We start from the raw sequence: 13,137 nt of genomic DNA on the forward strand, positions 1-13,137 counted from the left end.
TATTATAATGTTTGTTTTCAGATAAATGCAGTGTCACTCTATCTCCTTTACCTTGTGGAAATGATTTCCTCAGGACTCCAGATTATCTATAACACTGATGAGGTATGATTTCCCCAAATTCTCTAGTAGTAAATTTCATCTCTGAGAATATCTTTCTTCTTTTTCAAACTTATTTTTAGTTGTATAAAATGGATTACTAAATTCATATAGCCAGATACTAGATTTTGGATACTCAGGCAAAAAGTCTTTATATTTTCAATGCAAAGCACTTTAAAAATGAACAAAATATGTAACAGGTTATAAAACTTCACTCCTCTGAAGGCTATATTTCAAGTGATCTGAGATAAAAACTTGTAACTTTCAGAAATTTTAGTAACAATGAAAATAAAATAGCATTTGCAGATTTTCTTAGAATTATTATGTCTTCTTTCATATCATTGCTTTTTGTAACCCATCCTTTTAAAAGTAAAAAAATACGTTTATTATATTTTGTTATTTTTATTTGTCCAACCTCAGTAGAGTTCTTGATGCTTTCCAAAAGATAAGCACCATTTTCTTATTCTTATTAGGAAATTTGAAAATAATGTATATGACAAAGTTGAGAAACATTTCTTTCATAGGCAATAATGCTTGAACAAACACACAGACAGACCCACGTGCTGACACATTTTGAAATATGGCCACAGTTGAAGCAAAAAGCTTTCATTATTGAGATGGTATATACAATGAGAATTCCATCAAAAAGCAGGTATATTATATACTTATTATTTTTCTCCTGTGATCCATGCAGGGAGAACAATTGTATCATATACTAAACACCAAAGTCATCACTGAACTGCACTGAGGGTGCTGTGAAATTGGTACATGTAGTCCTGCCCTCTAGTAGTTCATAATCTTATACATTCATCCAGTTGTGCCTTTTTAATACACATAAGTAAAACCTATTTAGAAGTGTAGCTAAATAATAAAGAAACAATAATGATAAGAAATTAGGACTTTCCTGCTGGCTCAGTGGTTAAGAATCCGCCTGCCAATGCAGGGGACCCGGGTTCAATCCCTGGTCCGGGAAGATCCCACATGCCGTGGAGCAACTGAGCCCGCGCGCCACAACTACTGAGCCTGCGCTCTGGAGCCTGTGAGCCGCAACTACAGAAGCACGCACACCTAGAGCCTGTGCTCCGCAACAAGAGAAGCCACTGCAATGAGAAGCCCACACACCGCAACAAAAAGTAGCCCCTTCTCGCCACAAGCAGAGAGAGCCTGTGCGCAGCAATGAAGACCCAACGCAGCCAAAAATAAATAAATAAATTTATTAAAAAAAAAGAAGAAACCTTTGGGACCAAATAAGTTTTAGATATCAAATTTTTTTGTGTGTTTTGAAAAGGTGATAAGATACCTTATTTATGTTATAACCCCAGCAGGGTTTAGGGCAAAACCACATACATAGCCCCTTAATATTTTTACATTGACATATGCATATTCACATAAAGTGCGATAAATAAGGCAGATAATCTGAGGTCAGTTATGGGTTTTGCTGACAAATGAGTTAAGAAAAAACGAGTTTCAGAGTTTGTGGGATTTTCATATTGTAAATAAGAGATGGTAGACCTGAATACTAATTAGAGGTGGAGGGGAAAAACACATTAAACAAAGAAAAATTAAGAACTGTGGTCTAGTGCAGTTTGAGTTAGGAGAAAGAAGTCAGAGTTTTCACCAAGTAGGGGAGATTTGAACTGCGACTAAAGGAAGGTTCATAGAAAAGTGTTTCAGTTGAAATGAGCAAGACCAAGCCCAATTGGAATCTACACTTCCTGTCAGACTGTGGAGTACATATAGGCATGCAGGCTTAGGGTGGGAAGATGATGGAGGGTTTGAATGTTAGACATGAGAATTGTGATACTGTGTCAAGATTCACAGAACCTTTCTGACAACAAAAATTGTGTGAAAAATAGCAGACCTTGGTGTCAGAATGATATGGGGGATAAAGAAGACACAGTAGCCACAGATGTGTTTCTAGATCTAGAGCATAGTAAACCAGTGGTCTTACGGTGAAAAACAGAATTCAGAAGTACTTACAAATGGTGGAAGAATTTAGAACATGGTATTTAATGGAAAATCCAAATGGATATATTTCATAATTGGATATAAAACAAAGGTATGGGTTATAAGTATTCAAGGGCTAGAATACCAGAATTGGAGAATTATAAATATGCATTGCAAACATAGAATGTTAATTAATTTTTTTTTAGTCAGATTGTTTTCTTTTGTTGAGTTTTAAGTGTTCTTTGTATATTTTGGATAACAGTGCTTTATCAGGTGTGTCTTTTGTAAACATTTTCTCCCAATCTGTGGCTTGTTTTCTGAATCTCTTGACATTATTTTTCACAGAGCGCAAGTTTTTAATTGTATTGAAGTCCAGATTATCAATTATTTCTTTCATAAATTGTTTCCTTGACGTTTTATCTAAAAAGGCATCACTATACCCAAGGTCATCTAGATTTTCTCCTGTGTTGTCTTCTAGGAGTTATAGTTTTGCTTTTACATTTAGGTCAATGATCCATTTTGAGTTTATTTTTGTAAAGGACGTAAGTTCTGTTTCTGTATTCATTTTTTTGTTTTAATGAGGATGTCCATTTGTTCCAGCACCATTTGTTGAAGAGACTGTCTTTTTTCCATTGTTTTACCTTTGCTCCTTTGTTAAAGATCGGTTGACTATACTTATGGGGTTCTATTTCTGGGCTCTCTTTTCTGTTCCTTTGATCTGTTTGTTTATTTTTTTGCCAGTGCCACACTGTGTTGAATACCATAGCTTTATAGTAAATCTTGAAATTGGGTAGTGTGATATCTCCGACTTAGTTCTTCTTCAAAATTGGGTTGACTATTCTGGATCTTTTGCCTCTCTGTAAAAACTTTAGAATCAGTTTGTCAATATCCATAAAATAACTTGCTGGTACTTTGGTTGGGATTGTATTGAATATATAGATCAATTTGGGAAGAACTGATAGCTTTACAACATTGAGTCTTCCTATTCACGAACATGAAATACCTCTCCATTTATTTAGTCCTTCTTTGATGACATTAATCAGTTTTGTAGTTTTCCTCATATAGATCTTATATATATTTCCTTAGATTTATACCTGTTTCATTTTTGAGGATGTTAATTTTAGATTCCACTTGCTCATTGTTGATATATAGGAATGTAATTGACTTTTATATATTAAACTTGTATCCTGCAACTTGTTATATTTGGTTATTAGTTCCAGGGGTTTTTTGTTGATTGTTTTGGACTTTCTGCATAGATGATCATGTCATCTGCCACCAAAGACAGTTTCATGTTTTCCTTCCCAATCTGAATACCTTTTATTTCCTTTCCTTGCCCCATTAAATTAGCAAGGACTTCCAGTATGATCTTGAAAAGGAGTGGCCAGAAGGAACATGCTTGCCTTGTACCTGATCTTAGTGAGGAAGCATTGAGTTTCTCACCATTAAATATGATTTTAGTTGTATATATTTTGTAGATAGTCCATTTCAAGTTGAGAAAGTTCCCCTCTATTCCTAGTTTACCAAGAATTTTTGATCATGAATCAGTATTGGATTTTGTCAAATACTTTTCTTCATCTGTTGAAATGATCATGTGATTTTTCTTTATTAGTCTTTTGTTGTGATGTATTATAGTAATAGATTTTCTAATGTTGAATCAGCTTGGCATGCCTGAGATAAATTCTACTTGGTGTGGTGTAATTCTTTTTTATACTTTTTTGGATTCAGTTTGCAAATATATATTTTTATAAATTTATTTATTTTTGGCTGCACTGGGTCTTTGTTGCTGCGTGCGGGCTTTCTCTAGTTGTGGTGAGCGGGGGCTACTCTTTGTTGCGGTGCATGGGCTTCTCCTTGCAGTGGCTTCTTTTGTTGTGGAGCCTGGGCTCAGTAGTTAGGGCACACGGGCTCAGTAGTTGTGGCTTGCGGGCTCTAGAGCGCAGGCTCAGTAGTTGTGACACACAGGCTTAGTTGCTCTGCGGCATGTGGGATCTTCCCAGACCAGGGCTTGAACCCATGTCCCCTGCATTGGCAGGTGGATTCTCAACCACGGCACCACCAAGGAAGCACAATTTGCAAATATTTTTTTGAGGATTTTTGCATCTATGTTCATGAGAGTTATTGGTCTGTAGTTTTCTTAAAATGTCTTTGTCTGGTTTGGGTGTTAAGGTATTGCTGGCCTCCCAGAATGGGTTAGGAAGTATTCCCTCTGCTTTTATCCTTTGAAGGAGATTGTAGAGAATTGATAAAATTTCTTCCTTAAATGTTTGGTATAATTCACCAGTGAACCCATCTAGAACTGATGCTTTCTGTTTTGGAAGGTCATAATTATTGATTCAATTTCTTTAATAGATACAGGTCTATTCAGATTATCTGTTTCTTTTTTTTTTGTTGGTTTTGTTTTATTGTGGCTCTCAAGGAATTGGTCTGTTTCATCTGGGTTATCAAATTTATGAACATAGAGTTACTCTTCGTATTCCTTTACTTACTCTTAATTGCCATGGGAAATGTAGTGATGTCCCCTCTTTTGTTTATGTTAATAGTAATTTGTGTCCTCTCTCTTTTTTCCTTAGTTAGCATAGCTAGAAGCTTATTTATTTAATTTTCAAAGAACCAGCTTTTGGTTTCATTGATTTTTTTCTCTTAATTTCCTTGGTTTTCAATTTCATTGGTTTCTGTACTAATTCTTATTATTTCTTTACTTATTCTTCCTTCGGATTTAATTTGCTCTTTTTCTAGTTTTCTAAAGTAGAAACTTAGAATATTGATTTTAGATCTCGTGTTTTTTAATATATGCATTCAATGCTATAAATTGAATTAAAATTTTGAAAAGCTGTTTCATTTCATTTTTTTTTTGACCCATATAGTATTAGTATTATGTTATATAATCTTCATGTTTGGGGATTTTCCAGTTGTCTTTCTGTTATTGATTTCTAGTTTAATCATTTGTGGACTGAGAGCATTGTATGATTTATACCTTTTTACATTTGTTAAGGTGTGGTTTTGACCCAGAATGTGGTCTGTATTTGTAAGTGTTCCATGTAAGCTTGAGAAGAACATATATTCTGCTGTTCTGCAGTGAAATAGTCTGTGAATGTCCTTTATATCCAGTTGATTGATGATGTCATTGAGTTCAACTATATCCTTACTGATTTTCTGCCTGCTGGATCTGTTTCTTATAGAGAGGTGTTGAAGTCTTAAACTCTGATAGAGAATTCGTCTGTTTCTCTTTCCAATTCTGTTGCTTTTTTCCCTCACAATTTGATGTTGTTAGGCATATACATGTTAAAGATTGTTATGTCTTCTTAGAGAATCAACTCCTTTATTATTATATAATGCCCTTCTTTATCCCTAATAACTTTCCTTCCTTTGAAGTCTGCTCTGTTTGAAATTAAATAGCTATTTCAGCTTTCTCATCTGGTGATTAGTGTTAGCATAGTATATTTTTCTCCATTTATTTTCTTGAAATCTGTATGTGTTTTTATAGTGAAAGTGGGTTTGTTATAGACAACATATAGTTAGGTCATGGTTTTTGATCCACTCTAACAATCTCTGTCTTTTAATAGGTGCATTTGGAACGTTGACATTCAAAGTGATTATTGATGTGGTTGGATTACTATCTGCTGTATTGGTTACTGTTTTCTATTTGTTGCCCTTATAGTTTGTCTATTTTTGTCTTCCACTCTTTTTTTCCCTTTGCTCTAATTGAGTTTTTTAATATGATTCTGTTTTCTCTCCTTTTTTAGCACATCATTTACATTTCATTTTTTTCCTACTTTTTTTACTTGTTGCCCTGGAGTTTGCAATATACATTTACAGTAAGTCCACTTTCAAATAACACTATACTACTTCACACATAGTGTGAGTACTTTATAATAACAAAAAAATCCTAATTCTTTCCTCTTATCCCTTGTATCTTTGCTGTCATTTATTTTATTTATATATAAGCATACATAAACATATACACACATAAGATACAGTCATAAACATACATAATCAGTTATCAATACATTGTCGCTATTATTTTGCTATGATTAGGCAGTATTTATTTATTTATTGGGTGAAGTAGAAAAGAATAGCTTTATTGCTTTGCCAGGCAAAGGGGGCTACAGTGGTCTAATGACCTCAAAACTGTGTGTACCTACCTGGAGGAGGTAGTGAGGAGTTTTATAGGAACGGTTCAAAGAGCGCGTGATCAGCTCATGGACCTAGGCAGTCTTCTAGTTAGCCTTCTATAATCCTACGGTTAGTTAGCCTGTGCCTCTGGACTATGAACTTCATAAGTGTTTTCAGTTTTTTTCTCTCCCCTTAGGTAGGACAGGATGGCTCTGGTAGGCTGGAATTGAAAATTTCTGTTCCCCATGTGGAAGGTTAGAGCTGGCTGGAATTGGGTATTTCCCTTCCCCAGTCAGTTAGGCTCTGAAAATAGCCCAGCAGGTCTGGCTTTGATTAACTAGTTTCCCCTAAGGGGAGACCCTCTTAAGAAAAACAGAATGTTTCAATGTATTTCAAAATGGTTACTTCTTCCCTCTCCTTGCTGGAAGCTGCAGGGGATTTTCCTAGGATATTTTCTGTGGGAACCTGGCTGAGTTCTTGGAGGTAAATCTCACAATACTGTCGGGACCCTGTTATGACTGGGTCGCCCTGGAGTTTTTACCTTTCAAGAGTTTTTAAGTGAGCCTCTAGCAATTTGTCAGTTACAGTTCAGATTTTACTACCCCAGCACTGATTCCCTAGGTGGTTTCTGCTCATGAGTCTATGCTCTAGGGAGCCATAACTGCCTGTTTTTGCCTATGGGTCTCTCCAGTCTTGGGACAGCAGTTTGCTCTGTGTCCTCCCCCCTCTCATGGATCCAAGAAGAGTTAAAAAGCTTTTTATTTGTTAGGATGAAGTGGAATGGCAATTTCTAAACTCCTTTTTTGTGGAACTGGAATGTAAATGGTATTTTAGTTTTACTTATGGGACTTATTAGCCAAAAATGCCTTCTTGGCCAACTATTACACCATTCATGCAGCCTGAGTATACTGCCTCACTTGGGCCCAGCCCTGGTCCTAAAGTTCTCCTAAGAGGGGGAAGAAGCAAGTATATGGACTATATACTTAAGAAGTTTGTCATAAGAGGAAGAAGGATTTAGATGGTTTCAAATCTTTTAACTTGGAGACCTGACAAGTATTAAGTATTTCCTGTACGTTTTATAGAATCTAAATAACTCTAAAGACCATGGAAAAGCTGAAGACATCAGGTTTTATAAAATTACACCACAATTTTTATATGGGCAGGTTTTCCTTAGGGAAATAGGTAAGGTAACAAGAAATTGGGAAAGCTGGGAAGACCCTCCCCAATATTTGAAGTAAAAAAATGTTTACTGGAGGTGTGTACTGCTCCACTCTTTGGTGGAGAAGTGACAGGATAGGTTTGTGTTTTATGAAAACCTAGAATGCTCTGTTATATTTCTGTGTGAGGCCCCAACACCCTAATTGCTTTTTCCTTCACTGAAATATGTGAGCTGTTCTTGGCTCTGAGGGCAGATATCTCTATGTTGGGATTGAGAATGAAAAGGTCACGGATTCAACTGCCTCAGCCATTCATCATTTGTGAGAGAACGTATGTAGGCTGCTTCCTGGTCAACTCTTGAGCAATGTATTTGTTAACTCTGGGCTTAGAGACTTTCTAGAGACCCTAGAGAACAAGGAAGAATCATTTTAAGAGGCTGTGTTTTCCTCTGCTCTGATTTCTCAACCAATTCTTTCCTACTGCTTTCTCTTTTTCTATAATTTCTCAAAGTTTCTAGTCTACTGGTGGAACTTTACCTTGGTTTTTAGTGTTATTATGTGTCATTCTTAAGAATATATGCATTAAATTAATTAGGTGTGTAGGGTGGAGGTCAGGGAATATGTATTACCATTTTAGAGGGATAACGAGACAGAGGGTAGACAAGATGCACATATTCAGTATGCAATATTGAACCAAACATGATGACTAAATTAAAAACCCTCTAATTAGGACCAGTAGCCCACATAAGATATTGTTTTTATTAAAATGAATAAACTTTTAAGTGAGAACTGACCATAATCTCTGCTTTCCATAGTTACTATTGAAAGTACAAATTTAATCAAATGTTTGAAATCTTTACATGAAAGCTGTGATTTCTGGCCTATTGGTTGGGCCCATCTCCAACTGTAAGCTTTGAGTGTATAAAAATGGGTACCTATAGCTATAGAAACGGCAGGAGGAAGATCAGATTCCATGAGTAATAAACTCAAGACTCTAGGTTGATCTACCATGAGACTGACTCATTTTAGAACTGAAAAATACCTTTTTATCTCCAAAGTGTTAGACTTCTTTAACATTTGACATTTTAGATTCCAAATATTATTATCTAGTATAAAACAGTGCTTTATATTTTTCTTAATTCTTAAGAGGCACAGCCCTCATGAACAGTAATGTTGATAGATACATCATTGAAGAATTATAGTTGGAACATTGACAGGATTTAAATTTTATTTCTGTACTATTTATACTAGGTTCTCACTTTAGGCTTTATATTAGAAAAACTGGATATAAGAGTGTATTCATAGTAATGTAATAATCACAAAAATTTCAGCATGTTAAAAAAGTGTTGGTAGGCAAATACATTTTGAATTTCAAATCCAAATTTTCAAATATCTGATTGTTCTTATCAATATCTAAAGGTCCTGTTATTTTACGTGTCCTTATGTTTCATCTCTTTTCTTTTAGGTCTCTTTTATTCAGAACCTTGTATTTTGTGTAGAAAGAGTTTACCGTGTGCCTGACTTTGGTGTCTGGGAAAGAGGAAGCAAATATAATAATGGCAGCACAGAGCTGCATTCGAGGTAATTTGCTGATTTCTGAGTGTTTGTTTGTTTGTTTTAATTTAAATGTGTGGAGCATGAACAAAAATCAAAGAACTAGATTAGAACTCTGGTTTCTATGTAATTTTCATCTCCTTTTTTCTATATATGATTCAGATGAAATTCACATAAAATTAAAGGAAGAGTCTGCTCTCAGTGCCCATCAACAGATGCAGGAAAAGAGCAGGGTGTCTTTCCCAGCTTCCCAAGGTGTCAGTACGTGCATATCAGTATCCAGTCCAAGGCTTGGCCTTTCTGCTCAACCAAGTCATTTTCTTTTTCCTCTCTGAAATGACACTGTTTGAAAGATCAAGTACATTAAAATTGCCAAACAGCAACTGTATATGCATTGCATGTAAAATTCCCTTTCGTGTTATAGAGCTGATTTTTATTGTAACAAGAGATACTCATACCCTTTATATTTTGTTTAACTAAAAAATGTAGCTCAATCAGTCCTATCCATTTCACAGTAAAAGATTTAAGAACCTAAAGGTTATCAGCTATAGGTCAGTTTAGTCTCTTTATTGAGACTTGAAGAAAGTTTAGGAAACACTGGTTAAGAGGAATCTGCAGCTCTCTACTTTTTTGGATAGAAGGACTAATTACACACAAAAAATTAAGCTGATATAAGATATTTAGTAAACTAAAAACTGGCTCCAGATCACTAGCTGTATAAGATCTCTGTGCCTCAGTTTCCTGATTTATAAAATGGAGATAGTAATGTACTCTACTTTATAAAGTTGTTGTAATGATTGAGTTAGTATGTATAAAGCATTTGAACACCTGGCATAAGTAAACACTGAAATGTAAGTATACTCACATATTTAAGAATATTTTAATAACAAAGATTGAAACAAAAAGGATTTTTCATTTAACTCCGGACAGCTAACATACAAACTTTCCTATAAGTTTTATGATTCATATGAGGCATTTTTATAATACAGAGTAGAATAATAGCAATATGTAAGGAAGACAGTAAAGGAGAGAAATAGTTTGTGGTAAAGTGCAATTCAGACATTAAACAAATTCTGGCAAATACTAAAAATAGGAAGATAACATTATATTTCAGCTATAAGTTCTCAGCATTCCAGATTATCAGTCAAATTCAAGACAGAAAGTTTATATGATTGGAAAAGGTGATTTTTTTAAATTTACCTTTTCAGTATTTATGATTTATCAGACCCCTTTTCTGCTTTTTAATAAATATTTAATATATGCCAGTATGGTCCCACTGACATTATTTTCAGTATAAAATATTTGGAGTAGGGTTTTTCCTATTTATAAAAATTGTAGTAAGCTCAGAAAGAACCTTGGGTAAAAGTTACCATTAACCCTAGAAACTGAGGGTATTGAGAGGTCCCTAGCGAAAAAAACAGAGGCTCCAACATGTTTTCCTGTAACTGTGCCATCTTTAAACTGAATCATTAAGGATTTTATTTCAAGGCTAGGAAGATCATTAAGTGATGTTCTTTGCTACCTTTTCCATGCAAAATTAATCTCAATTGTAGCAGGCCAGTTTTATTCAAATGGATGGGAAATGAAGTTTGCCATTTAGCTTTGGATGATGGGTTTTATACATTTAGCATTCATCTTCTAATTTTCCATGGTAGAACACTTAAAAGAACTTCAAACCTTTTTTTCCCCCAAATGTTTCTTAGCTCAGATATCCACAAGCCTATTTGAGATATGTCACCTCTGCTGCCAAAATGGTCTGTTTTGAAACTACGGGAGACCTGAGCCCTAAGGCACTCATGGACGTAGTGATGGCAGCAGTGGTGGAAGACCAATATCTTTCTTTTTTTTTTTTAATTTTTTTTAACATCTTTATTGGCGTATAATTGCTTTACATTGTTGTGTTAGTTGCTGCTGTATAACAAAGTGTATCAGCTATACGTATACATATATCCCCATATCCCCTCCCTCTTGCATCTCCCTCCCACCCTCCCTATCCCACCCCTCTAGGTGGTCACAGAGCACCTAGCTGATCTCCCTGTGCTATGCAGCTGCTTCCCACTATCTATTTTACATTTGGTAGTGTATATATGTCAGTGCCACTCTCTGACTTCGTCTCAGCTTACCCTTCCCCCTCCCCATGTCTTCAAGTCCATTGTCTACATCTTCATCTTTATTCTTGTCCTGCCCCTAGGTTCATCAGAACCATTTTTTTTTTAGATCCCATGGTTGAACAACCTTTCCTTTGAATATGATTTACTGCTTAAATTTTAGGTTTCTAACTAAAAAAAGATTGCTTAATTAAAAAAAACCTCTTGATTAAGAATTCTCATTTTCTTTGTTCAGTAATTTTTCCCTCTAGTCTTTTTTTTTTTTTTTTTTTTAGATTCCATATATTATGTGCTAGCATACGGTATTTGTTTTTCTCTTTCTGACTTACTTCATTCTGTATGACAGACTCTAGGTCCATCCAACTCACTACAAATAACTCAATTTCGTTTCTTTTTATGGCTGAGTAATATTCCATTGTGTATATGTGCCACATCTTCTTTATCCATTCATCTGTCGATGGACACTTAGGTTGCTTCCATGTCCTGGCTATTGTAAATAGAGCTGCAGTGACCATTGTGGTACATGACTCTTTTGAATTATGGTTTTCTCAGGGTATATGCCCAGTAGTGGGATTGCTGGGTCTTATGGTAGTTCTCTTTTTAGTTTTTGAAGGAACCTCCATACTGTTCTCCATAGTGGCTGTATCAATTTACATTCCCACCAACAGTGCAAGGGGGTTCCCTTTTCTCCACACCCTCTCCAGCATTTATTGTTTGTAGATATTTTGATGATGGCCATTCTGACTGATGTGAGGTGATACCTCATTGTAGTTTTCATTTGTATTTTCTAATGATTAGTGATGTTGAGCATCCTTTCCTGTGTTTGTTGGCAATCTGTTCTGTGCTTATGCCCAGGGAGTAGAATGTAGAGCCACTACCAGTAAGGGATTAAGTCACACCTCTTAGTCTATTGCTGTAAGACATCCCAGAACTATCTGTGCCTAGTTGGATCTGATCCAAGGATTGCTTAATGCAATATCCTTGTTATATCCTTAAACTGTTCTCATAACTTTAGAAAGCCTGAAATAAAACAGTAATTCTTGCTGTAAGTACTCATACTGCCCTTTGCCCTCTAACTTTCTTTGTCATTCTCCATCTCTGCCATGCAATTCTCCTTAGCAGGAATCAGAGAGAGCACAATCTGACTATCGCCTTGATGCTCCCTAAGGCCTTGTGCTCACTGGCTTGGTAAATGTCCCTTTTTCTTTTGCCACAGTGTGCACATCCCTTCTAAACTGCATGTTGATCAAAGAAGATTACTGCCCCCGGGCCCCCAAAACATACACACATAGTATTCCTTTTTTTTTTTTAGTAAATTTATTTGTTTTATTTATTTATTTTTGGCTCTTTTGGGTCTTCGTTGCTGCGCATGGGCTTTCTCTAGTTGCTGCGAGCGAGGGCTACTCTTTGTTGTGGTGCGTGGGCTTCTCACTGCAGTGGCTTCTCTTGTTGTGGAGCACGGACTCTAGGTGTGCGGGCTTTAGAGTGCAGGCTCTGTAGTTGCGGTGCACGCGCTTAGTTGCTTCGCGACGTGTGGGATCTTCCCGGACCAGGTATCAAACCCGTGTCCCCTGTGTTGGCAGGTGGATTCTTAACTACTGTGCCACCAGGGAAGTCCCTACACATAGTATTCTGAGGATAGAGGCTCTCTCTTCAGCATCCATGCTCAGCGGTCCTCTAATAATTGCAATCTGTAGCACTGTACAGTTACAGAATAATTTTTATTTAGGCCAAGCAGGAAACATTACTACCTTTTATACAGGAGGAAGCTAAAGTTTAGAAGGTTTTATAATTTCCTCCCCTCCACTCCTTAAATGATTCAAATCAAAAGTGGGTAGAGCTAGAACTGAATTCCAGGTGGTTGGCCTCCAAATCCAATGTTATTTTTACTGTATCACGTTGTAATTTAAAGTCTGAAAAAGTTTTCCTAAAGTTTGAAAGAACGGCAGGGTGTACAATCTTGGTGACATTTTGCTAAGTTTCAAGGATATCTTTGCTTAGCAGTCAGTAAAGCTTGATTCAGCATAATGCTTTTGTCAGTCCCTTCCTGATTCTACCCTTTTCAGCCCCAGGTTTGCTGGTATCTCTTTCAGTCCAAATTCTTGAATTATTTAGCATTTCTTAGATAAACTTCAGAATTGTTTTCTAAAAAGTGATCTCAT

General features: G+C 35.9%; 1 protein-coding gene across 5 annotated transcripts in view; it reads left to right on the forward strand.

Annotated features, from left to right (window-relative positions):
- PHKB (phosphorylase kinase regulatory subunit beta) overlaps nt 1-13,137 on the forward strand; it is a 192,499-nt gene that overhangs the window by 39,374 nt on the left and 139,988 nt on the right. For all 5 annotated transcript variants that reach the window (XM_082676232.1, XM_082676233.1, XM_082676234.1 and 2 more), the window contains 2 exons: nt 22-102; nt 8,779-8,894. In XM_082676232.1, coding sequence (XP_082532358.1) covers nt 22-102; nt 8,779-8,894 — 197 coding nt within the window. The remainder of the gene's footprint in view (nt 1-21; nt 103-8,778; nt 8,895-13,137) is intronic.

The sequence above is a fragment of the Grampus griseus genome (assembly GCF_964374135.1).
Source record: "Grampus griseus genome assembly, chromosome: 19".
NCBI classification, from domain to species: domain Eukaryota; kingdom Metazoa; phylum Chordata; class Mammalia; order Artiodactyla; family Delphinidae; genus Grampus; species Grampus griseus.